The sequence below is a fragment of the Trichechus manatus genome, unplaced genomic scaffold (genome assembly GCF_000243295.1).
Source record: "Trichechus manatus latirostris isolate Lorelei unplaced genomic scaffold, TriManLat1.0 scaffold00078, whole genome shotgun sequence".
Taxonomy (NCBI): Eukaryota; Metazoa; Chordata; class Mammalia; order Sirenia; family Trichechidae; genus Trichechus; species Trichechus manatus.
The window spans coordinates 562,603-588,807 of NW_004444014.1; the positions used below are offsets into that span (position 1 = coordinate 562,603).

The 26,205-nt window shown below is 36.2% G+C and overlaps 1 protein-coding gene across 6 annotated transcripts in view; it reads left to right on the forward strand.

Moving 5' to 3' along the window:
- PIAS2 (protein inhibitor of activated STAT 2) overlaps nucleotides 1–26,205 on the forward strand; it is a 112,423-nt gene that overhangs the window by 77,337 nt on the left and 8,881 nt on the right. For 4 of the 6 annotated variants that reach the window (XM_023735375.1, XM_023735378.1, XM_004380876.2 and 1 more), the window contains exons 10-12: nucleotides 6,318–6,451; nucleotides 7,915–8,086; nucleotides 17,882–18,021. In XM_023735375.1, the coding sequence (XP_023591143.1) occupies nucleotides 6,318–6,451; nucleotides 7,915–8,086; nucleotides 17,882–18,021 (446 nt within the window). Of the gene's footprint in view, nucleotides 1–6,317; nucleotides 6,452–7,914; nucleotides 8,087–17,881; nucleotides 18,022–20,420; nucleotides 20,826–26,205 lie in introns of those variants that run through there. The other 2 variants (XM_004380877.2, XM_023735377.1) reach the window with 2 other exon arrangements.

Genomic DNA, 26,205 nt, shown 5'->3' on the forward strand with positions numbered 1-26,205 from the left:
CTCTATAATATGATTTGTGTTGGGGGAAAATGGTGTGTAGTTTCCTTTTATTTTTGCTTTCCAAGATCATGTTTTATATCCCATAGGAAACTCAGTCCATTTAATGACACTATTTTGGTTGCCTAGAACTTCTTGAAAAGGCAACTAAGGTCTAGGCAAAGAAGGCAAAGAAAGTGATAGGATAGATCAGTCACATGCAGCTAGTAAGTTCGAAACTGGAATTCACTGCCAGGTTTTTCTGACTGTAAAGCCCAAATTCTTAAGCATTATCTCTCGTATCATATTACATATGTGAGAATTTGGAAAATGGTGTAACCTAATTAATTATATCATTAATTATAATTAAGTGGGATATCCGTTTTTTCAAATAACACTTTTAAAAATTGCATATGTAATACATGGCTCTAGTGTTTAAGATTTTAGAAATACAGCTTATAAAAAGCTTAAATTAGAAATCATCAACAATACCATTCTACAGTGATGACTTTGTTTTTGACGTATTGAAAAGATTGAAATCATACTCTACATGATGATTTGTGTCCTACTTTTTCACTCAGTATATAGTGAAAAATATCCTAGGTCTTTAAGAATACTTGTACAACTTTTTTTTTTTTTTTTAAGAGTTTATTACTATGGAGAGGAGCAGGGCAGTGAAGAGTGGATGGGACTTTCACTTTTCTTTCCAAATTTATGGTGGTGCTGGGTTTTTACTTTTGTAATCTTTAACTTCTTACTTTGACATAATTTCAAACTTACAGAGAAGTTGCAACAGCAGCACAAAGAGCTTCGTGTGTGACTTTGACCCAGATGGACCAATTGTTAACATTTTGCTACGTTTGTTTTTATCACATTCTCTCTGAATATGTATGTATACACACTTCTGAGTATGTGTGGAGAGAGAGAGAGATTCCCCCCCTTCCTCCAATTCATTTGAGTAGTTTGAGAGTAAGTTGCATTATGTCATTCATATCCCTTTGCCTTTTATTTTAAGGAATATTTTATAAATACTTGATATTCCATTGTATAGATACACCACTAATCATTAAAACTTTTTTCCTTTTATTGCCTATAATGTTTATTTCTACTCTTTTTCTATTTTAAGTTGTCCTGTAATGTGAACATTTTTGAAGCTGATTCTTTGTGTATGTGTTTGGGTTTTTCCTTGGACATAAGGTCTTAGAAGTAGAAGTGCTGAGTCAAAAAGAATGTATTATTTTAAGGCTTTTAGTATTTATTATTAAGATACCTACTAGAAAGAGTACAATATTTTTTACCCTTATAGTTAATCATTTCACTCTCCTGCAGCAGTGTGTTAGAATGTCCATTTGTCAGCCTTCTTACTAGCCTTACATATTAAATCTTATTTTTAAAATTTCCTAGTTAAAAAGATACTGTTTCAGTTTCTGTTTCTTGTATTATAAGAATTATCAGCCATTTCTTCACACATATGTTTGTCATTTTATCTTCTTGGAGTTGCCTCTTAATTGTTCCTTTTTTCTATGGGGGTGTTTCTTTTTCTTACTGATTTATAAATGGTCATTGTATGTTAAAAGATATTAATTTCTCTTTAAGTATGTGGCAAATGTGTTTTTCTCATTCAGAAACTTTAAATTTTGATTTCATCAGATGTTTTTTCTTTTTGAATTTCTGCCTTTAATGCATTTAGGAAGTTCCAGAGATTTTATATAAGCATTCACTTTATTTTTTTACAAGTACTTTCATGAACTCATTCAAACTAGTACTTATTGAAAACCTGTTATGTGTCAGACATTGGGTCTAAAATGGTGAACAGTGCATTTCTAGTGTGAGACGGTAAAAAAATTACATATTGTGTTAAGTTCTCTGAAGGTAAAGAATGGGACTGTGAGAAGAATTGGGACTATGGAACAAACTTCAGGGTGAGAGAAAGGCATTAAGGTAGGAACTGCTCACAACACAAACCTGTCAGTAGTCTCAACGTTTACTGGATAATCTCTCCCATGAACTTGAGATACTGTGCCTGCATCGTGTAATTCTTATATATACCCATATTAATTTCTGAGGTGTTAAATTTTCTTCCATTGATCAAAGTATTAGTGAATCAGTACAAAACTATTTTAATTATTGGATTGTGTTAGTATCTGTTAGGGCATTTCTTTTCAGAATTTTCTTGAGTAGTATCAGAATTTATTTTGCCTTATTCACTTGGGTAAAAATATTCTCAAATTACACCATCCAGTCCTGTTTGGATTTTGATTGGAATTATGTTAAGCTTTTAGTATAATTGGGGAAAAAAACATCTTTAAAGTATTACATCTTCTCATGAAGGAGGTATTTTTTTCCTATTTTTATAAGCGTTATTGAGATATAATTGGCAAACAGAGGAACTGCACATAAGTAAAATGTACAATTTGATCAATTTAGACCTGTATATACACCTGTGAAATCATCGCCACAATCAAGATTGTGAACATACTATGAAACCCACAACTTTCTTATGTGTCTTTCTAATCCCTCCTCCTACCCTGTGCCTGGGTAAACAGTGATAATGCTGTTTGTATAGATTAGTTTGGATTTTCTAGAATTTTAAATGAATGGAAGCATAAAATACATACTTCATTTGTCTAGCTTCTTTTACTTAGAATAGCTATTTTGACCTTCATCCATGTTGCTATGTATACCAATGGTTCATTCATTCTACTGTTGAGTAGCATTCTGTTGTATAGATATACCACAGTTTATCCATTCACCTGTCAAAGGATTGTTTCTGATTTTGAGCTATTATAAATAAAACTGCTTTGAACATTTATGTCCAAGTTTTTGTGTGGATTGATGCTTTCGTTTTTCTTGTGTAAATACCTGGAGTGGAATGACTGGTCACATGTTAGATTTATGTTTGACTTTTAAAGAAACTACCAAACCTTTCCAAAGTGGTTCTGTCATTTTTTTGTTCCCATTAGCAATGTATGAGAGTTCCACTTGCTTCACATCCTCACCAACATTTGGTATGGTTTTTATGTTGTTGTGTGCCGTCGAGTCAATTCTGACTCATAGCGATCCAATGGAACTACCCCCATAGAGTCTCCTAGGCTGTAGTCTTTACGGTAGCAGATCACCAGCTTTTTTCTGCTGCAGAGGGCTGCTGCCTGCTTCTTGGTTAGCAGCTGAGCACTTAACCATTGTGCCATCAGGGCGCCTTTTGGTACGGTTAGTCTTTTTAATTTCATACATCCTAGTGGGCATATAGTTGGAGCCCATTATATGTGGATTTTATTTGCATTTCCCTTATGACTAATTGGAGCACCAGTGGCACAGTGGTTAAGAGCTCAGCTGCTAACCAAAAGGTCAGTAGTTCAAATCCACCAGCTGCTCCTTGGAAACCCTATGAGGCAGTTCTACTCTGTCCTGTAGGGTCTCTGTGAGTTGGAATCAACTCCGTGGCAATGGGTTCAGTTTTTTTTTTTTTTAATGACCAGGTACATTGAGCATTTTTTCACGTTTAATTATATTGAGCATTTTTTCATGTGTTTATTCCCAATCGGTATTGTCGTCTTTGGTGAAATGTCTTTCCGTACTTTTCCCCATTTTTTAATTGGTTGGCTTGTTTTCCTATTATTGAGTGTTTAAAATTCTTTATATATTATAGATACAAGTGTGTTAATCAGATATGTGATTTGCAAATATTTTCTGACAGTTTATCTTTTCAGTATTTTAATAGTATCTTCCAAAAAACTGAAATTCTTAATTTTGGATGAAGGCCAATTTATAGTTTTTGTTTTACTGTTTGTGTTTTTGGTGTCATATTAAGACATTTTTCCTTAACCCAAGGTCACAAAGATTTTCACTATACTCTCTTTAGGAGTCTTACGATTTTAGATTTATGTTTACATCTATTACCATATCAAGTTAATTTTTATATATGGTGTGTGGTAAGGATCAAGGTTCATTGTTTTTGTTGTATGACTGTGCAAGTTTTCCTGCGCCATTTGTTGAAAGTATTGTCTTTTCCTCATTACATTTCCTTTGACCATGAATGTGTGGATCTATCTTTGGTCTGTATTCTGTTGCGTTGATTTATTTGTCAATATATAAATACTGCACTAACTGAAAAATAGGTTTTTTGTTTTGTTTTGTTTTTTTTGTCCTTGTCTACTAAATTTATCACCTGTTTTGCTTTTTTATGGATGATTTTCTATTTTGGATTGTATTTTCCTGCTTATTTGCATGCCTGGTAATTTTTGATTGGATGCTAAGACCTTGTTGTGCTGGGTATTCATGTAGGCTTTTTTTTTTTTTTTTTTTTTTGATGTTTTTCACGTTTGTTATGGGACACGTTTCGGTTTTTTGGAAATAGTTAAATTCTTTCAAGGCTTGCTTTTAGTCTTTCTGGGGTGACATCAGAGAAGCCTTTAGTCTAGAGGCAATAGGACAGGGTAGAACTTGATAACTTTTGACCTGTACGTACACCTGTATATTTCCTTCTGAGTTCCGTATCCAGTGTACTATTACAAGATTTTCCCGCCAGGCTTTTGACAACACCAGCTATTCCTAGCCCTGTGTGAGCTCTGGGGATTATTTCTCTGCTTTTTAAGGGGTTGTTCTTTCTGTGATCTGGGAGCTTCTTTACATATGTGCCCTGGTCAGTACTCTGCTGAAGACTGAGGAGTAGACCCTGTGCAGACCTTTGGAGCTCTCTCTGTTCACCTTTCTCCTCTCTGGCACTCTGTCCCATTAACTCTCGCTGCCTTGGCCTCCATTTACTCTCAAATCAATCTTCTCAATTTAGGAAGACAACCAGCCTCCCCTTTGGGCTCCCTCTTCCTGGGAGACAGTAAATAGGAGCAATTGTTGGGCTCATCTCTTATTTCCTCTTCTCAGGGGCCCACTATTCTGCGATGCCTGTTGTCTGGTGTCTGAAAAATCATTGTTTCATTTATTTTCTGGGGTTTTAGTTGTTTAAGGCCAGAGGGTAAGTTTGGTTCCTGTATCTCCATTTTCACCAGAGATGGAAGTGACCCCTTTTCTTTTTTGAAAGCTTTTTTCCACAGTAATAATCTTTCTTTTTAAAAAGTTTTTTTTTCCAATAATAATTCTGCTCTTCGAAGTATTAACAATTTAGCTGATCATTTAATGAAAACTGTAAAGAGGTTGACTTCATAGCTCTAAGAAGTTTTCTACTACGCATTTGAAAATAGGATGTCTAAAATTTAGGTAATAAAATACCTAGAAGATGTCAACTAGCATTCTTGTTTGTCACCATCATAGCTTCTATCAACTGTTTAATTTTAAGCAGTTAACATTGATTGACATAAGGACAAGTTCTTGTTGGCACTGTTCATTCCTTATACAGTATCTTCAATGTAATTTCCCATTGATTGGCCTTGTAGATAAGAAGATTTATTGGCTCTTTTAAGAGTGTGTGTTCAACACAACTCTCACATGCAAACGCATTCTCACACTCTCACGGTCATTATTTTTGTCTGCAGATTTTCTTATGCGATTACATTGTCCATACTGTATAATAATAACTGCTTTTGTTACTTGTTAACAGTTGTTTATTTCTGACCATCTGCAAACATTTGAGAGCTTGAATTACCAAGGTAGCATAGCTACTAGGGGTCTTCTTTGTGGTTCACAGTGTCATACGATGTAGAGTCTGTGAAAGGTATATGGAATCAAATTTAAGAGTTAAGTGTAATATCCAGGGAACAGTATAGGTCAGCATATAATGAATAATCTTTTGATAAAATACTGTTAATTGTTTGTAATGATAATTTGTTTCTGGTTTTATTTGCATCAGTGTTATAATTGAATTTAACTTCTAATGTTAATTCAAGCTGTAAAATGATACAGCTCTTTTATTGTTGTCACGGTGTACTACGCTTTAGATTAAGTTGTGTGATTATAATGCTGTCAAGAGTTCCAACTCCTCACTCGCTATTCCACTGCCACGATCCTTCCTTTTTGATATTAAGCTTTTAAATTATTTTTCGTGTAAGGACCTGTATGTTTGCTTGTGTTTGTTTTACGTGTTGGCTTGGAGGTAGTTCTTATGGCTAATCTTAGCTAGGAAACTCCAGGTGTCTATTTCTGTTTAGCCACTGATTTTTTTTTTGAATGATACTCAGTAAGTCACTCAACTTTCTTATTGCCTATTACAAATCTAAAACCTAGGTGGGGAGTGGATAATACTTGTTGTAAAGCGTAAAGTGTTGAAATACCTAAAAACAAAATTTCAGGTAACATTACTTTTGTCTCCAGGATAATGTGTATTGCTTTGTTATCACCTTTGAACAAAGCCATTGATTACATTTATGTACTTCTTAATTGGTTTATAGGCTTTTTATGGAAATTCTCAATGACTGTTCAGATGTGGATGAAATCAAATTTCAAGAAGATGGTTCTTGGTGTCCAATGAGACCGAAGAAAGAAGCTATGAAAGTATCCAGTCAGCCGTGTACGAAAATAGAAAGTATGTTCAGAGTGGCAGCAGACAGCGAAGCCATGAAAGTTGTGCAGCATTCCTTTTATCATTAACCTTGACCGCTAGAGTGCCATTTGGTGCTCTGTTTGCTAACTTACATCTTCTGATCATCAGCTGCACATGTAATTTTCCCCAAATGAATTTTATTCTTTCGTTAAGAAGTGTGCTAAAATTTACACTGAGAGTATGGACCCTGGACACCCTTTTAACTCAGTACTGAAGTCACTCTTGAGGTTCACCCTTCAGCCAGAGATTAGATAGGCCCATAAAACACAACGAGACTAAACGGATACACCAGCCCAGGGACAAGAACTAAAAGGCAGGAGGGGACAGGAAAGCTGGTAATGGGGAACCGAAGGTCAAGAAGGGGAGAGTGTTGACAGGTTGTGGGGTTCACAGCCAGTGTCACAAAACAATGTGTGTGTGTATTGTTTAATGAGAAATTAATTTACTCTGTAAACCTTCATTTAAAGTACAATTAAAAAGAAAATGCAGTGTGCTCAAATTTATACCATTTTATAACCAGCCTTTTTGTAGTATATTTTTAATGTGTAAAGTAAATGAAATAATTACCTAAAGTTATTTTAACATATGGTGAGTGTTATAAAATGAAAAGTTATAGGTGACATTTTGTGGACAGTTTTCCAGAATTGTTTTTAGAGTACCTGTTTGGATACTGTGTTGGGGGAACCCCAAATGGAGGTGTGGTTTGATAGGCCTCATCATCTAATAGAATTGTGGGGCGGTTGCAGGGTAATTGCTAAGAAATTGAACACATTGTTTCCTTCTATTTCTTTGTGTGAAGAAATTTGACTGTTGCATTGGCTTCCTAGGATGTATACTCAGCCTTCAACTCTGCCACCTGTGCACACTGAGTGGGGGAAAATTGAAACCCACAGTTGAACTTAAAAAGTTTCTTTTTATCTAACACAGTCTCCTCACTGTATCTGAATTGTGTTCTAACTATATTTGAAGTTCTAACAAACAATATAATGAATAATAGATGTTCAGAGTGAGAAAAGAGAAAAAAGGAAAGGATTTATGCCAATATTAATTTTTCCACTGTGATTGGTATTTAACCTAAGACTGGAGTAACCACAGCTTCCTTCATCTTTGAGAAAAATAAAGGGATTTAGATGATTAGTTGCTGCTGCTTTTCCATTATCAACTAGCATTCATTTTCTACTAAGTAGATTATAGTCTATACTGATGTATTTGCCCTGAAATGGTGAGGTGATATGTGTTGTATGAGACTGTCATAATGGGCAGAAAGGAGAACCTGTTTGATTAGGAGATATTGATAAGAAAAGCTTTACATGTCTGAATAATTAGGTTTGAAGCTTGGATTTTTTTCAACTTATCAAGGTGAAAATTTTTATGAAGTTCTGGCATTTGGTGAAAAGTAAGTACATTCTTTGACATGCATCTTAATTCTTCCCCCCTACGTGCAGGTTCAAGTGTTCTCAGTAAGCCTTGCTCAGTGACTGTAGCCAATGAGGCGAGCAAAAAGAAAGTGGATGTTATTGACCTAACAATAGAAAGCTCTTCTGATGAAGAGGAAGACCCTCCTGCCAAAAGGAAATGCATCTTTATGTCAGAAACACAAAGCAGCCCAACCAAAGGGTTTGTTAATTTATAGTTCACTATTGATCGTTACACTTGCAACTAACTCTTCTTGGGATAGATTTGTAAATGTCTTTTTGAGATGGTACGTAGCCATAGAAGGTAATTTAATTTGCCTTTGTTTGATTGAAATATTTTCAAATAAGCATGTTGTTTATAGGAAAGCAAATTTGATGAAAATATTTTCATCTTTGAGAAGTGAGCATTTGGGCTCTTATGTCTGAGAATATATTTCATACTTGAAACTTGTGTCATTTTCTTGAACCCATTTGCAAGGAGTAAATTTGGCATCTCAGACAAACATGAGGAAGCCTGGTGTAATGGAGTATGGAATCTGACAGTTACGGATTCTAATTCTGGCACACCACTTACTCATTCTACGATCTTGGATGAAATATTTAACTTGTTTGAGCCTCCTTTTTCTGTTCTGTAAAACGGGGTTAAATAATACCTATCTCATAGGATTATTGTCAAGTTTCAATGACATAATGAAGAGCTTAGCCTTGGTGTCTGGAACATGATAGTTTCTCAATAAAAATTGATTCCCTTCCCTTCCCACTCTCTCCAGGGGAAAATCTGGGCAAGTAAATGCGTTCGAGAATCTATTCTTTATGATTCATCTGGCAGACGCCATTACTGACAGGTCTGAGTATTTAGTAATAAATGGTTTTTACAGTGAGATTTCGAAAACCTTCAAGGAAGGAGCAGGGGGTTCTCCTGACATCCCATGAACACAATCTTTCAAACCTGGATGTGCCAGTCTGTATAAATTGCAGCTCCCTACCACATTCCATGAAGTCAACTGCATTTACACAACACCCATACAGAACAACTCTTATGAAACAGTCTCACATAGAAACATAAATGAAAATTCTAAATTCAATATTAGGAAGTCATTCAATTATATATTAAAATGACATCGCCTGCCACCAAGTAGGGTTTATCATAGGAAGGCTTTAATATTAGGAAATATATTGATAAAATGGATCTGGTCATCTTAATAGATGCTGAGAAGGCATTTGATAAATTAATAGTCATTCCTGATAGAAACTCTTTAAAACCTCAGAATTCATTGAATGGTTTGAAGGGATCAGCACTTAAGTTAATTTGTTCTTAGGCAGCATTAATAAAAGAAGCATAGTGTCCAGGACACATACCATGCCAGTTTTACTCCATTTTGGGCTAGATGGCTCTCAGTCAGAGCATTGTAGTTATTGCTGATCATCAAGAAGGGTATTAACAAACGATTGCAGCCTGAGAGGGCAGGGGGGACCAGGGTGGTAAATATGGTGGGTGAATGGGTCCAAAGACTGAAATGCTAAACCTGGAGAGAGGGTATGTTATAGCTGCTGTGTAGTTAGTAAAAAGAAGTTATTGACTAGCTGGATTAAAGTTTATTCTTTTTTATGACACTTGGTCCAATGGAGGAGAGATGCTGAATACTAACAAAGTTGATGTCTTGTCACTGAGGTAGAGTAGATGTCACAGTATCATAGTAGAGATTCATGTTTTGGTTATATCCCTTCTGTGATCCGTTACAACTCTTAATACTTTTGTGGTTTTGTTCCTGTCATCCTTGTCACATGCCTTCTGTGGCTCAGCATCTAAAATTTTTATGGTTTTCCTCTGCTGTGTAAGTGTAACATAGGAGTTCCGGGTAAGTGGTTTTAAACAAGTATGAAAGAATAGAGAATGAGAAACCAAGAAAACTTATTTTGACTTGCAATCCAGAATTTATGTGAACAGCTACTTTTTTATTTACTGTTGTAGTAAAAATTATAAACATTTACAAAGCACCAAGAAGAAAGTAAAAAACCATTCCACTGTTAATATTTTGATGGCTATTTTTCTAGCCCGTTTTTATCTTTGAATACCTACTGTAGTATTTAAATGCAGTCATATAATACCCAGCATTTTGTAACTCCAAAAAAACCTCTTTCAAGGAAACTTTTTTACTATCATATCTGCGTGATATGAGGTGGTTGAATCTGTAATGATAATAGAAGTATTATTATCCTTAAGAAGAACATAGTTTGTTTAAGAACAACATAGTTTTTATCCTGGACAATTATATCGAATTAATAACTTGCGTCAGGTATTATGTGAAGAAGCCCTAGTGGTGCAGTGGTTAAGCACTTGGCAACTAACCAAAAGACTGGTGGTTTGAACCTACCCAGTAGCACTCAGGAGAAAAGACCAGGTAGTCTGTTCCTGTAAAGATTACAGCCTAGAAAACCCTATGCGGCAGTTTTCCTCTGTCACATTGGGTTGTGCTATGAGTCAAAATTGAGTTGATGGCACCTAACAACAACAAGGTATTCTATAGTTAAGAAATTGGTACATTAATATAAGACTTAGAAAACATCTGACTTTTTTTTTTTTTTTTACATTCAAAGAATTTTAAATATTTTTCTCTTATCCCACCCTCTGGTAACTGAATGATTGCTTTGTCCTTAATAAGAGGGTATTCCAAAGACAGGAAAAAAAGAATAGGGGTAAATATGTATGTAACTAGATTAAGAACCATCAGATATTGGTAAGAAAATTAAATTTCTTTTATATTTTATGGTTGCACTATGGGCACACTCAGAGAATTCTAGGTTTATGAATAAAAATTCAAGTTACTGAATTGTTAGCCCATATTCAGACATTTAAGTATGGGCCAAGTATGATGGATTTCATGCAGTTCCTTGATCTAGATCACAATCAGAATACTAATACCTGCTACTGGCAGCATTCCAGTAAATTTACTTTTGTGTCCTAATGTTATGAGCATAAGCTATAAAGTTTTAAAATAAATATGTACGCGTGATAGAAATACCATATGATCTAGCAATCCCACTCCTAGGAATATGCTCTAGAGAAATACGAGCCGTCACACTAATAGACAGATGCACACCCATGTTTATTGCAGCATTATGCACAATGGCAAAAAGATGGGAACAACCTAAGTGCCCATCAGCAGATGAATGGATAAACAAATTATGGTACATACAATGGAATACTACGCAACAATAAAGAACAATGATGAATCCGAGAAACATCTCACAACATGGATGAATCTGGAAGGCATTATGCTGAGTGAAATAAGTCAGTCACAAAAAGACAAATAACAATATGAGAGTGCTATTATAAAAACTCAAGAAAAGGTTTCCACACAGAAAGAAACAATCTTTGATGGTTACGAGGGAGGGGAGGGCTGGAGAGGGGAAATGAATAACTAGATAGTAGTTAAGATGGTAACTTTGGTGAAGGGAAAGATAATACACAATCGGGGAAGTCAGCATAACTTGGACCAAGGCAAAGTCATAGAAGCTTCATAGACACATCCAAACACTTTGAGTGGCCGAGTTACTGGGACAGAGCTGAGAACCATGGTCTCAGGGGACATCTAGGTCAGTTGGAATAACATAGTTAAAGAAAATGTTCTACGTTCTACTTTGGTGAGTAGCATCTTAGGTCTTAAAAGCTTATGAAGCGACCACCTAAGATACATCAACTGGTCCTGTCCTGCCCGGAGCAAAAGAGAATGAAGAAAACCAAAGACACCTGAGAAATATTAGTCCAAAGGACTAATGGACCACAAGTACCATGGCCTCCACCAGCCTGAGCCCAGAACAACTACATGGTGCTCAGCTACCACAGCCTACCTCTCTGACAGAGATCACAATAGAGGGTCCTAGACAGGGGGAGAAAAATGTACAACAAAATTCAAATTCACAGAAAAAAACAGACTTAACTGTTCTGACAGAGATTGGAGGAACTCCCCAAAACTGTGGTTCCTGGACACCCTTTTAACTCAGAACTGAAGTTACTCCTGAAGTGTATCCTTCAGCCAAAGATTAGACAGGTCTATAAAACAAACAGTAGTTCAATCATAGATAAAAGACCAAATGGGCAGCACCTTCCCAAAACAAAGACAAGAAGGCAGGAAGGGACAGAAAAACTGGATGAATGGAAATGGGGAACCTGGGGTGGAGCAGGGGAGAATGTTGAGACATTGCAGGGATTGCAACCAAATGTCACAAAACAATTTGTGTATAAATAGTTGAATAAGAAGGAAACGAGTACACGTGCATAACGTATATATATGCCTCTGTGTATTTGCCAATCCTATGAGGAGGCAGTAACAAATTCTAAATATTTTTTTCATTAGTTTATAGCATCACATTTTTACATTCATAATTTCACTAAACATAGCCATTTACATTTCTCCACAGTCCCACTTATTCCATATTTATAAATGTATCTTTTTTGCATAGGCTTTAGAATCATTTTCTAATCTGAATATGATTCTTTTGAAGATTCTGATAAAAAGCTACCAGTATGGAATTTGACAGTCCAATCCGATTAAAAACCACTAAGTTTAACCATATTATAGAGAGTCCGATTTGTGTTAATGGTTGCAAAGATCAGGTAATAGGAATTTGTTGTTACTGTTTAGGTGCCGTTGAGTCATTTCCTACTCAGCCACCCTGTGTACAACAGAACGAAACACTGTCCGGTCCTGCGCCATTCTCACAATGTTGCTGTGTTTGATCCCATTGTTGCAGCCACTGTGTCTGTCTCCTTGAGGATCTTCTGCTTTTTCACTGACCACCTACTTTACCAAGCATGATGTCCTTCTCTAGGAACTGGTCTTCCTGATAACATGTCCAAAGTACATGAGATGAAGTCTCACCCATCCTTGCTTCTAAGGAGCATTTTGGCTGTACTTCTTCAAAGACAGTTTTGTTCATTCTTCTGGCGGTCCGTGGTATATTCGGTGTTGTTTGCCAACACCATAATTCACATGCATCAATTCTTTAGTTTTCCTTACTCGTTATCCAGTTTTCGCATGCGTATGAGGCGATTGAAAATACTATGACTTGGATCAGGTGCACCTTACTCCTCAAAGTGACATCTTTGCTTTGTAACACTTTAAAGAGGTCTTCTGCAGCAGATTTGCCCATGCAATACGTCGTTTGATTTCTTGACTGCTGCTTCCGTGGGCATTGATTATAGATAAAAGTAAAATGAAATCCTTGACAACTTCAATATTTTATCCATTTATCATGATGTTGCTCATTGGTCCAGTTGTGAGGTATTTTTGTTTTCTTTATGTTGAGATGCAATCCATACTGAAGGCTGTTGTCTTTGATCTTCATCAGTAAGTGCTTCACGTCCTCTTTGCTTTCAGCAAGAAAGGTTGTGTCATGTGCATATTTAAGGTTATTAACGAGTCTCCCTTCAATCCTGATGCCGTGTTCTTCTTCATATAGTCCAGCTTCTTGGATTATTTGCTCAGCATACAGATTGAACAAGTATGGTGAAAGGATATAACTCTGACACACACCTTTCCTGACTTTAAACCATGCAATATCCCCTTGTTCTGTTCAAATGACTGCCTCTTGGTCTGTGTACAGGTTCCTCAGGAATACAGTTAAGTGTTCTGGAATTCCCATTCTTCACAATGTTACTTATAATTTGTTATGATCCACACAGTTGAATGCCTTTGCATAGTCAATAAAACACAGGTAAACATTTTTCTGGTATTCTCTGCTTTTAGCAAAGAGCCATTTGACATCAGCAGTGATATCCCTTATTCCATGTCCTCTTTTGAATTTGGCTTGAATTTCTGGCAGTTCCTTGTCAATGTACTCTTGCAACTGTTTTTGAATTACCTTCAGCAAAGTTTTACTTGCATGTGATATTAGTATTATTTTTCGATAAGTTCCACATTCTTTTGGACCACCTTTCTTTGGGATGGGCACGATATTGATCTCTTCCAGTCATTTGTCTTCCAAATTTATTTGCATAGACAAGTGAGCACTTCCAGCATTGCATCTGTTTGTTGAAACATCACAATTGGTATTCCATCAATTCCTGGAGCCTTGCTTTCTGCCAATACCTTCAGTGCAACTTGAACTTCTTCCTTTAGTACCATCAGTTCTTGCTCATATGCTACCTCCTCAAATAGTTGGAACGTGGACCAGTTCTTTTTGGTACAGTGACTCTGTGTATTCTTTCCATCTTCTTTTGATACTTCCTGCATCATTCAGTATTTTGCCCATAGAATACTTCAGTATTGCAACTTAAGGCTTGGAATTTTTCTTCAGCTCCTTTAGCTTGAGAAATGATGAGCATGTTCTTCCCTTTTGAATTTCTAACTCCAGGTCTTTGCTCTCCTCAAGCTGCCCTTTGAAATCTTCTGATCTCTTTTACATGCTCATTTCTTCCTTTTGCTTTTTCTTCTACTCGACATTCAAGAGCAAGTTTCAGAGTCTCTTCTGACATCTATTTTGGTCTTTTCTTTCCTGTCTTTTTAATGACCTTTTGCTTTCTTTATGTATGATGTCCTTGATGTCATCCCTGGTCTTCTTCTGTCTTCAGACATTTAGTGTTCAGTGCATCAAATGTATTCTTGAGATGGTCTCTAAATTCAGGTGGGATATACTCAAGGTTGTACTTCGGCTCTCGTGGACTTGTTTTAATATTTTTCAGCTTCAACTTGAACTTGCATAGGAGCAGTTGATGGTCTGTTCTGCAGTTGTTCCCTGGCCTTGTTCTGACTGATGCTATTGAACTTCTCCATCATCTTTCCATAAATGTACTTGATATGATTCCTGTGCATTCCACCTGATGAGGTGCACATGTACAGTCGCTGTTTATGTTGTTGAAAAAAGGCTTTTCCAGTGAGTGGTTGTTGATCTTGCTGAATTCTCACGCGATCTCCGGCATTGTTTTTTCACTAAGGCCATATTTTCCAACTACTGATCCTTCGTGTTTCCAGCTTTTGCATTCCAATCATCAGTAATTACCAAAGCATCTTGACTGCATGTTTGATCAATTTCTGATTGCAGAAGTTGGTAAAAATCTTCAATTTCTTCATCTTTGGCGTTAATGGTTGGTGCATAAATTTGAATGGTAGTCATATTAACTGGTTTTCCATGTAATAATTAACCAGCACTAAATTTAGTTTTTCAAATGTTTGTTGAGATTATAGACATTGATTTAATAACTTAAAACCCCACTAAATTTTGATATTTTCTCGTAATGTGGCAGTCAGCATTTTGGTTTTGGAGAAACAAGAAATCATTATTTAACCTTTTAAAGAAAAGTTTCATGAGGATAGAACATATGCAATAATTAGGCGTTGGTAAGGTGATAATATGTTTCTGTATTGACCCAACTCCTCTACAAGTGTAAGGAAAGGGGCCAGGGGAAGAAAATGAGCTTTGTCGTTGCTTCCTATAAATGTGATCAAAGTTAAGGGTCAATTCAGGATTGACGAAAAGAAAATCCTCAGTATGAGATATCAAAGGAAGAGAAGCTGGGGTGGGAAGAAGGAAAGCATTGCCTCTGTCTTGTACACCTGAAGTTTTAGTTTTTAAATGACTGAGATAAAGTGATAGATTAAATGTGCTTTTAAGTGGAACTTTTAAAGATAAGTGAAAAAAAAATACATATATATACACACACACACACACACATATATATATTGGGGGGAGGGGTCTTGAAAAGTTTGCCTCTAACATTAAATAAAAAAAAAAACTTTAAGGTATTAATATTTTGAGGCAGCCAGAATAATCAGAGCCACTTTTTTCACCCCTACCACAGCACCAACTCGAACCTAATCTCTTTCTCTTTCTTATACCCTGTGCTCCCTTCCTCAGTTTGTTGTGATGTGCACTCCTGTGTGGGAGGTAGGATCATGTGCAATTAGAAAACACTTGGTGACCACCCCCGTCCTACTTTCACCCCTGTAGCAGACCACTGTTTTCAAACCTCCAGAAAAAGATGAGCTTTAAATAAAATATAACTTATTTTATTTCATCTCAATGTCTGTCTTTCCCCCTCTTAGAGTCTCCTTTTCTAACATTGCTTACGCCTTGCTTGTAGTTTCAGGTCTTTGGGTAACACTGAAAGCGAAGAAACCTTTGAAAGATTACTTCCTCTCATCTTCATCTACCTCTGGAAAATATGTTTTGAAATACCAGACTCATGCTATTGCCTCACACATATTTCATATTCCTCCTATGTTACTTATTTTTTCTGAGACTAAGTTGCCAACCTAAGCATATGTACTCTTAAGATAACTTTACTTTTCACATTTTTACTGGCATCTATAATTTTGAGAAATAGTACAGAATGACAGCTAGACAAGGTCCTCATTTCACAATGCAGACCAGTTTTAGAAGAACTCTAAATAGGTTATGAGTAATTTAAATGGTTTGAGATTTAAATAGAGGTTATGAAATAGTTTGTCAGTTGTTTGGAGCATTAAGAACGTATGCAAATATGTCATCATTTCTTATTGCCACTATTTAATAATCTAAGCAATAATAGCATATTTCAACTAAAGGAAAGGACAGCTTTGTGACCCATGGTTCTAATTTGTTAAGTTTCTGCTGGTTTCACTTTCTTCATCTTTATAACAATCAAATGCCGTCCAGCTACAGATTTCTGTGCCTCAATCCTTAGGCTTACAGTACCAGTAGTTGACTGCAGTGCTTTAGGATGTTAACCTTAATGTTTTAGTCCCTGTTTGCTTATGTTGGCAACATGACCATTGTCAGCCATAGGGTCAATAAATAACATTGTTTAGGATCTTAAATGCACTGAAGTTGTTTCTGGTTGTTTACTTTGGGATAAGAGAAAATGCAGTTGAAATGAGAAGTATGTAAAATCATAACTGTTAAAATCTGAACTTAAAAAAAAAAACAACTTTAATTGTACTGATTCTTGAAATAACTATTTTTTTTGTATGTTTAATTTGTACTTTTAGCATGTACAGCTTACTTGAAAGTCATAAACCCTGCTAGAAGAGTAAAGAACAGGTGGTATCAGGGTAGCCAGCGTTTTTAATATTCTGTGTGAAATTTTGAGTAGTCACCTCCTAATTTCTGATTGCTGCCTATACCACCATAGGCTGATGGGCTTTAGGATTGGCTTTTCTCAAGTGATGCCCAGATTAGAATCCAAGTTTGAATTGAAGAACTTTTGGTTGAGCTATAGCAAGATTTAAATCAAATCTTAGCAATCCCCCGCTTGAATTCTGGAGTCCCTGAATGGTGCAGATGAAAGGTTGGCAGTTCGAACCCAACAGCAGCACCTCAGGAGACAGTTCTGGCAATCTACTTCCAAAAGTTTCATTTGAAAACCCTGTGGAGCAATTCTACTCTGCACACATGGGATCACCATGAGTCAGAATCAACTTGAAAGCAGCTAACAACAACTTGAGTTCTAAATTTCTTTATAGATAAAATTACCAGTGTCCACATATGTTACATATACGTTAATAAAAGCATGTTGTTTGTTCGGCACCGTTGAGTCGGTTCTGACTGATGGTGACCACATGTGACAGATTAGAATTGCCCCAAAGTCTATAATCTTTATGGGAGCAGATTGCCAGGTCTTTTCACCTGTGGAGCTGCTGAGTGGGTTCTGACTGCCAACCTTTTGGTTAGCAGTGGAGTGCTAACCATTACACCACCAGGAATCCTTAATAAAGCATATGTAAAGTATGTTTCTATTCTTGGATGAAAATGTGTATTACTCCAGCACTGTACATTATGTTTTAATGCCAACTTGCTCTTATGTCACAGCTGCTGGTGAGAGCCAAGATACATTCATGTTAAAATGAAGACTGTTATGAAAGAGGAGAGTAGAGAGGAGTACTGTGTAGTGAGTAGCTGCCATATAGTTGTGTTGAAACTTAGTGAACTTACAATTGAGAATGCCCAGTGGTGCAGCCCTTCTCTCCTGTGAACTAACAGCCAGATTGTTTGTAATTTCCCATGCTATTTAAAACAGGGTTCTCATGTATCAGCCATCTTCTGTAAGGGTGCCCAGTGTGACTTCGGTTGATCCTGCTGCTATTCCGCCTTCATTAACAGACTACTCAGTACCATTCCACCACACGCCAATATCAAGCATGTCATCAGATTTGCCAGGTATGTGGAGAGTTTTGTTTTGCTTTTTATCAGTTTTATTATTTATTTTTAATCTTAATTTGTGGAGCAAATAATAGTTTTAAAAATTTAAATAGAAGTGCAAAGGAAATTTGAAAGGTTTCATGTAAAGGCAATATCTGTTTTAATATGTCATGTTCAAATGTTATCATTTTTTACTGCAGAGCAATCTGTAGGTTCCTGATGATAGGAAATATTGTAGGATAGTAGATAATTTTTTTATAGAATTTATTCTCCCTTACAGACAGTTTGTACTAGGAGAATTTTTCTTGGTTTATTTATCATAGAAGCTTCACAGGTTAGGGAGAGTATTTTCTCATATGTGGTGCACTCTTGGTAGCTCATCAGAATATACTATGGTGTAGTGTAGGGTCTATTTGGCTGCCAGCTCTACCCTGTGGATTTTTTTCCCCACTATTAGGACAGGATATACCAACTGTTTTTCCAGAGGAGTACTTAATTAAAATTTAGAGATATCTTTTATATGCATATTAACTCTAAAGTTGGAAAAATTCAAAATTACTTGACTTACCTTAGTACTTAACACTTAAGCAACCAAGGCCATATTTTAAAATTTAACTCCCCCTCCCCTGCCCCAGTTCTTCTTCCCTCTCTCCACAGCCATTGGTTGGGGGCGGAGAGGTGGGGGCAGACCTTCTTGTCATTTCAGCAAGTTAGACCCAGTGTCTCTTATATTCATGATCTGCTTTCTCACCTTTTCAGTTGAGCACAATTCCCTCCTCCTGTTACGGAGTTGATTTTGGCCTATGATTTATTTTTCTTCAACCTCTTAATAAGGTCTTTATTTTATTTTAAGCATAATACTTAAATCTGTTCAGCAAAATTTATGTCATTGAAACAGTTGATAGTTGTGTTATCTGGCCCAAGGTACTTTTGTCACTTGAAATTTGTTCAGGTTATTTGAATAAAGTTCAATGGAAAAGAATATACTAAAACTAGTAACAATCCAAAAAAAAGTTAATATCTTTTGCTGCTTATATATGTTTACTCCATATATAGTTTGGGAATTGGTATTTTCAAAAGTTCTTTGTAAAGCCAGCTAGCAACAATTTTGAAGTATTGTCTACAAGGCTTGTTGCTAAGGTAAAGTGAGGTTTTGTGGTCCAGGACAAAGATGGAAACTCAGAGATTGTTAATTCCTAACTCTGTATTGCTTTAATCACTTTGCTAGTTTTAAGTGAAGTTTAAGAGTGTCCAAGTGTCATCTTAATATGTGCTGTGAATAAGCATTCCAGAAGAATTTGTTTGCTAAAGACCTTGAATTCAAAAGATAATGAACATTCCTGTTGACTAGTTTACGTGACCCTGGCCATTTAGCAATAGCACAGACAGAATCGACAAATCACTTGCCCTGTAAATTATCAGTCTCGCTGAGTTTTTCATTTGGAAGAATTTATTTACATTGTTTCAAAATTTGGGCATAAAGTGACTTTCTTTCTTTAAAAAAAATATAAATTTGACAAATTACAGTAAAATGTGTATGAACTGTATATTTGATAAAATGCATTTCAAGCTGATATTGAGGAAATAAGGAACCCTGGTGACATAGTGGTTAAAGTGCTTGACTGTTAACCAAAAGGTCAGCAGTTTGAACCCACCAGCTCTTCTGCGGGAAAAAAATGTGACAGTCTGCTCCCATAAAGATTACAGCTTTGGAAACCCTATGGGAGCAGTTCTGCTCTGTCCTATAGTGTCGCTATGAGTTGGAATTGACTTGATGGCAAGGGTTTTCTTTTTGTTTCTTTTTTTTAATTGAAGAAATAAGACTAACATGCAGGACTGATACTTAGGAAGTATAAACCAGTATGGTGATACTGGCTTTCTTACCGCTTGATAAAATAAATAGAATAAGATTTACCAGCTGTTTTCCCTAGAACATTGCTTAATATTCCAATATAAACTCAATGATTTAAGCAAATTTGTCATAGAATATGATGACTCTTGTTGATGGGGCCTCCTGTTATGTAGTAGCGTCTGAAAACCATTCACAAAACCATCTGCCAGTTCAAGGCTTGTTGGGCTGCACACAGTTTTCGTGCATTCTTACATATATCTGTGGTTTAGAAGAATTACCCGTTTATTGTTATCTGTGAATTAATGTAGCAGCTACTACATCTAAAGAGTTTAGCTTTTACTTTGGTTTTATTGTTAATGTACTCTTTTGTAATTAGTAGTAATAACTTTGATTTTGTGCATAATTTGTATGTAATTGGTCATATTGTACAGAATATTGATATAAATTTAAGGATTTATAATAAAATATTAAAACTAAACACTGGGAATGGAGAGATGACAAAGTTTTAATACATTTCTTAACATTCCTTTTAAACATCATAAACATGAATCTTCTGAATCTGCAGGAGAACAAAGAAGAAATGATATTAATAATGAACTGCAGCTTGGAGCATCTTCTGATACTGTGCAACAATGAATACAAAATAAAACAGATTATTTGTATTTATGGAATGGAAAACAGCTTGATTATTTCAAGAAAAACTATGACTGCCTTATTGCTAGTGCCGTATTGTCAGGTGTGAATGGTGCTCAAGACTTGTGTCATAAAATTTGAAAGTGGTAAACATTTACATATTTAATCATGTAGCAGTCGTGTTCTGTAAAAGTTTATGGCTCAAGAAGAGAAAATGTGTTGTCATCAATAAGGAGAAAAACTAGTTTCACAGAATTATGCATTTAAAGTAAAAAATTACAATTTTATCAGTGTTAATAAAACAAAATACATTTAGAATGTACGATCAGAGTTTTAAACATTACCTGTTTTTTAGGTGTCAGTTATCTTGTGCTGCTATAACAGAAGTACCACAAGTGGGTGGTTTTAACAAACAAATTTATTTTTTCACAGTTTAGAAGTCCAAATTTAGGGTGCTGGCTCTAGGGGGGAAGGCTTTCTCTCTCTGTCAACCCTGGGAGTTAGGTCCTTGTCTCTTCAGCTTCTGTTTCCTGCTTCCTTGGAGAACTCTATATTGTCTTGGCATCTAATTTACCCCATCTCTGCTCACTAGCTTGCTTGCTTAATCTCTTTTATATCTCAAAAGAGATTAACTCAAGACATACCCTACACTAATCCTACACATACCCTACACTAATCTCATTAACATAACAAAGTCATCCCATTCCCAAATGAGATTATAACCACAGGCATCAAAACGAAAACCAAACCCACTGCCATACTGGTCCCATAGGGCAAGGCTGTAAATCTCTACATTAGCAGACTGCCACATCTTTGTCCTGCGCCACAGGCATAGAGGTTAGGATTTATAACATGTATTTTGAGGAGACACAATTTAATCCGTAACATTCTACCCTTTGCCCCCCCCCCCAAATTCATGTCCTTGTCACATGCAAAACACATTCACCCTATCACATCATCCTAAAAGTTTTAAATCAACTCCAAGCCCAAAATCTCATGTTCTGAATCATCTCAGTCAAATATCAGTGAGATTTTAGGCGTGTTCCATCAGGGGCAAAATTCTTCTTCTTCTGTGAAATCTAGAATACAAGTTATGTTTCCAAAGTACAATGGTGGAACGGGTAAAAGGTGGACATTTCCATTACAGTGGGAGAAATTGGAGGGAAGAAAGGATAAGGACACCAAGCAAGTCTAAAACCTAGCAGAACTATTTACATTATCTCTGAAGGCTTGAAAATAATCCTTTGTTGTCTGAGACCATCTGGGCAATGGCACCGCCCTCCAGACTCTTGGTGTTGGCCATGCCCTCTGGATTCTGAGTGGAGTGCCCTTGGCCCTGGGCTTCAACTCTGCCTTCCAGGCCCACTGGGATGGCAACTCCGCTCCCTCTGCTTTGGGTGGCCCCATTCTCCTAGTCCATTTGAGTGGCAACCCCACCCCCTCGGCCTCAGCAAGCCCCGCTCTTCTGACCCTTCGGCATGGCAGCCTACCCCCTCAGCTTTGGGTAGTGGCCCCATCCCCCTGGCATTCGTGAACGGCAGCCCCACACTCCGAAACCGAGTTGATGAAGATCTGACTCTAGGAGGCTGTGACTCCACTCCGCCCTTTGAAACCAGTGCAGCCCTGCTTCCTGTGCTCCTTCCAAAGTTCTGCTGATCCCCGAGCTGCTCCACCGGTGGCCCTTTTCTTTTCTTGACGAGCAACAGATGTAGCTCTTTTGGCCTGTTTCCTGCCTGTAGAATTCCAAGAGGCAAACAGCATTCTTTGCTTGCTTGCTTTCTTTGTTTCCTTCAGTCTAAGCTGATGAGTTTTCTGCTGTGGTAGTTGGTCAGAGCCATCAGTCACAGGCTTAATCTCTGTAACAAAAGATTATGTAGCCACATCTTGGTGAACATTCTAAGACATGTGCCCTTAGTTTGTACAGCAGAATTTTCCAAATCTTTAATTTTTCACAGTTTTTTTTTTAATGTTTTTTTTATTGTACTTTAGGTGAAGGTTTATAGAACAAATAGTTGCTCATTACACAGTCAGTAGGCATATTGTTTTATAACATTGGTTAACAAACCCACAACATGTCAACATTCTCCCTTCTCGATCTTGGAGGACCATTTTTTTTTTTTTTTGGTGAAAATATAGATAGCCAAAGATATACCATTTCAAAAACTTCTGCATGTACAATTCAGTGACATCAGTTACGTTCTTCTAGTTGTGTTGCTATTGTCACTATCCTTTTCCAAATTATTCCATCACCATTATCTTCAACTCACTGCCCTCTAGGCTTCCCATCAAACCTTTTGAGTTTCTGTTCTCAGTTTGATCTCACATAGATAATTCTTTTTTTGTACTTAGATGAAGGTTTACAGAACAGAATAGTTTCTGATTAAACAGTACGTGTATTGCCCTATGACAATGGTTAACAACCCCACGATATGTCACAGTTCATTTTGTAAGTCCACCTCTTTCTCTCACATTTCACTGTAAGCAGCAAGGAGAAACCATGTAGCCCCCTTTAAGATCTTGCTTAGAAATCGCATCAGCCACATATCCCAAGTTTATCAGTTACAAGTTCTACCTTCCAGCAAACATTTGAACATAATTCACGCAAGTTCTTTGTCACTGCATAAAAAGCATCACCCTTCTTCCGTTGTCCAATCACATGTTCATCATTTTCTCTTAAAGTCTTAACAGAAGCACATTTAATGTCCACATCTCTAATAACATTCTGTTGCTGGCACCATATGTAGTCTCTAAGATGATAGAGACTTCCTCTTTAGCTCTCCTCACTTCCTTCTGAACCCCTACCAGAATTTGCTTTGATATCCATAATTCTGCCAACAATCTCTTCAAGGCAATCTAGGCTTTTACTATTAGGCACCTTAAAACTGTTCCAACCTCCACCCCTTACCCAATTCCAAAACCATTTCCACATTTTAGGTATCTGTTAGTACAGCACCCCACTCTTCTGGTACCAAGTTCTGTCGTAGTTATGTAGTGCTGCTATAATGGAAGTACCACAAGTGGGTCTCTTCAACAAACACTTATTTTCTCACAGATTAGGAGGCTAGAAGTCCTCATTCAGGGTGCCAGCTCTAGGGGAAGGCTTTCTGTCTCAGTCTGCTCTGGAGGAATGTCGTTGTCTCTTCAGCTTCTGCTTCCTGGTTCCTTGGAAACTTCCATGTGTCTTGGCATCTGTCTTACTCCGTCCCTGCTCACTAGCTTGCTTGCTTGTTTAATCTCTTTTATCAAAAGAAGTTGACTCAAAACACACCTAACAGTAATCTTGTCTCATTAACATAACAAAGACAACCCATTCCCAAATGGAATTATAACCACAGGCATAGAGGTTAAAGATTTACAACACATGTTTTTGGGGGACACAATTCAATCCATAACATTAGGTAAAAATAAGCATTTTCAAGCATGAAATTTTTAGGAGAGCATAAAAACATCATTATGGCTTATCATTGCGATTGAAACTTACGGTGGAATAAGAAAATGACATTTTGCTACACAGAAGGCAGTAAAATTTCAGGCACTTGCTGGAACCTCACCTATTTCATGTAAGTTTTAATAATCTACTTGAAGTATAAAATTCAAGACTGATAATAGTTTAAAGCGTTTTATTAGAAGGAATAACATCTGAAACATTATATCAAACTTCAGTGTTAGTACTTGAGAAAAATGGTTTTACTGAGACATATTTACAATAAAACCCTGTTGGACTTTGTATAGACAGCACCTATACAAAAGGAGACAATCTGGAGTTTCAACCAGAATTTTAGAAAAATTTCTAGGTATTTTAATTATGGCATTGTGTAATATTGTATTCAATTATCCCTGGATAAGGTTGTCAAAAGATAGAGATCAGGTAAATCTCTCAGATGTTTTTTCAGTAGACTTTTATAGCTACTGTCACACATGAAGTGATCACCAAAGAGAATTAAACAATGTATCTGAAGAGCTGGGACTTGAAATAATAAAGATAGGAAGTCTTTGGACCTCCATGGGCAGCCTCTAGAGGTAGAGCTGCAAAAACAGTTTGAAAAGTATATTAAGCTTTGTGTATGCCTTTTAATTGAAATTATGAAATGGGGAATAAATGTTTAGAAGATGAGTCTTTTTTAGTGATTTAGCTTCAAATATTCCATCAGAAATGTAGATACTTTCTTTAGCTTTATAAAAGAGGTTTCAATTATTACAATGGACTGATTGAGCAAACATTAAAAATGATTGACCATATAAAACTAAATAAAACTATAAAAGGAGAGGCTATTATAAAAATGAAAAACATACCATTTGAAGCGAAACAAAATTAAACCCATTAAATGATAGTCCAATAAACTGTTTTTGTGATTTAATAATAGAGATATTGAATATATAAACTTTCAGAAGATATTATAAAGGCTAGACAAACTTTGAATTACTGTTCAGCAGAAGCAGAAAGAGGGTTAATTTTTATGAACAGTATTAATGTGAAGAGAAAACCTTCCACTTACTGAGTTATATCACCTAATGATTATCAACTTGATGGGGAAGTTATTTGAAAAGTTTGATATGTTTCCCTATGTCAAGTTCTTGGCTGAAACCCCTGCATCATATAGGCTAGTGACAGCCATATGAAATGAAAAATTTTGTCAACAATTTAAAAAATACTTTGAAATTGATCTAAAAATTGATTGGTGCTATAGCTTATATCACTTGATAAGCATGTTTATAACATCTTTATAGATGATAGGGGAGTATACGTTAACATTTTTCATTTATAAATTATACTGGTTATTAAAATTTTAAAATATTGTCTCCCGTAATGTTACCTGTTTTGAGTAAGAGTCTAGTATTAGACTTTTACTCTGTGTGGTTATTATATCTGGGATGACATCCAATGTCAGCATGTAAAAATTCATGAAGTTGAGTAGAAATTGGCCTGTCTTAGTGAGCTATACCGAGTGTGTGATTTTTAAAAAATGTATTTGAAATAATCGAAAAGAATTTACTCGAACAGAAAAGTGTAGGGGAACTGACTTTACAGTTTATTATTAGACATTTTAGATCTGAAAAATTTTTATTATTCATTGTTACAACTTTAATACTTTAGAATGGTATCACTAGGCAAACTTTTCCACATTCCTATTTCTAAAACGTAATTTAAGAATCTTAAATCTTTGGTTTTGAAAGCTATGTGTGCTTAGAATCCAGTTAATCTTGGTAAGATTTAGCTTGGCAGTGAGCAGCAGTTACCGGGGGCTGGCTTTGTGCAGAGCATTGGCTTTGTGCTACCCTTGCTGTGAGAGCAGGGGAACAGAGAGCACTCAATGAAATAGACGTCTGTTTAAGACGTGATATTCTAGATGAACCTCAATGTGGTGTATTTCTTAAAAAATAAATGCCTAAGCTTTTTTTAATGGTCTAACTCCAGATCATTATCTCATCGTTTTTATTGCTTCTAATTCTATTAAGTGACAAAGGGGATAAGTTTGTTTTGACTAGTCCTACTTCTCTGGAATTTTTGGACTGCTGCCTTTGAGTCCTTGGGATGTGATTTTTCCAGTTGTTTTGTCAAGGAATATGTTCATCTTTGGGTTTTATGCACGTTAAATATTACTGATCATGCTGTAAAACTTCCATGTGGCAGAGTGGGTAAGCTCATACCCCAGATGTTTTGTGGCTTGACATAAATACAAAATGATTTTGGGAAATAGTTCTAGCCTCCAAAATAA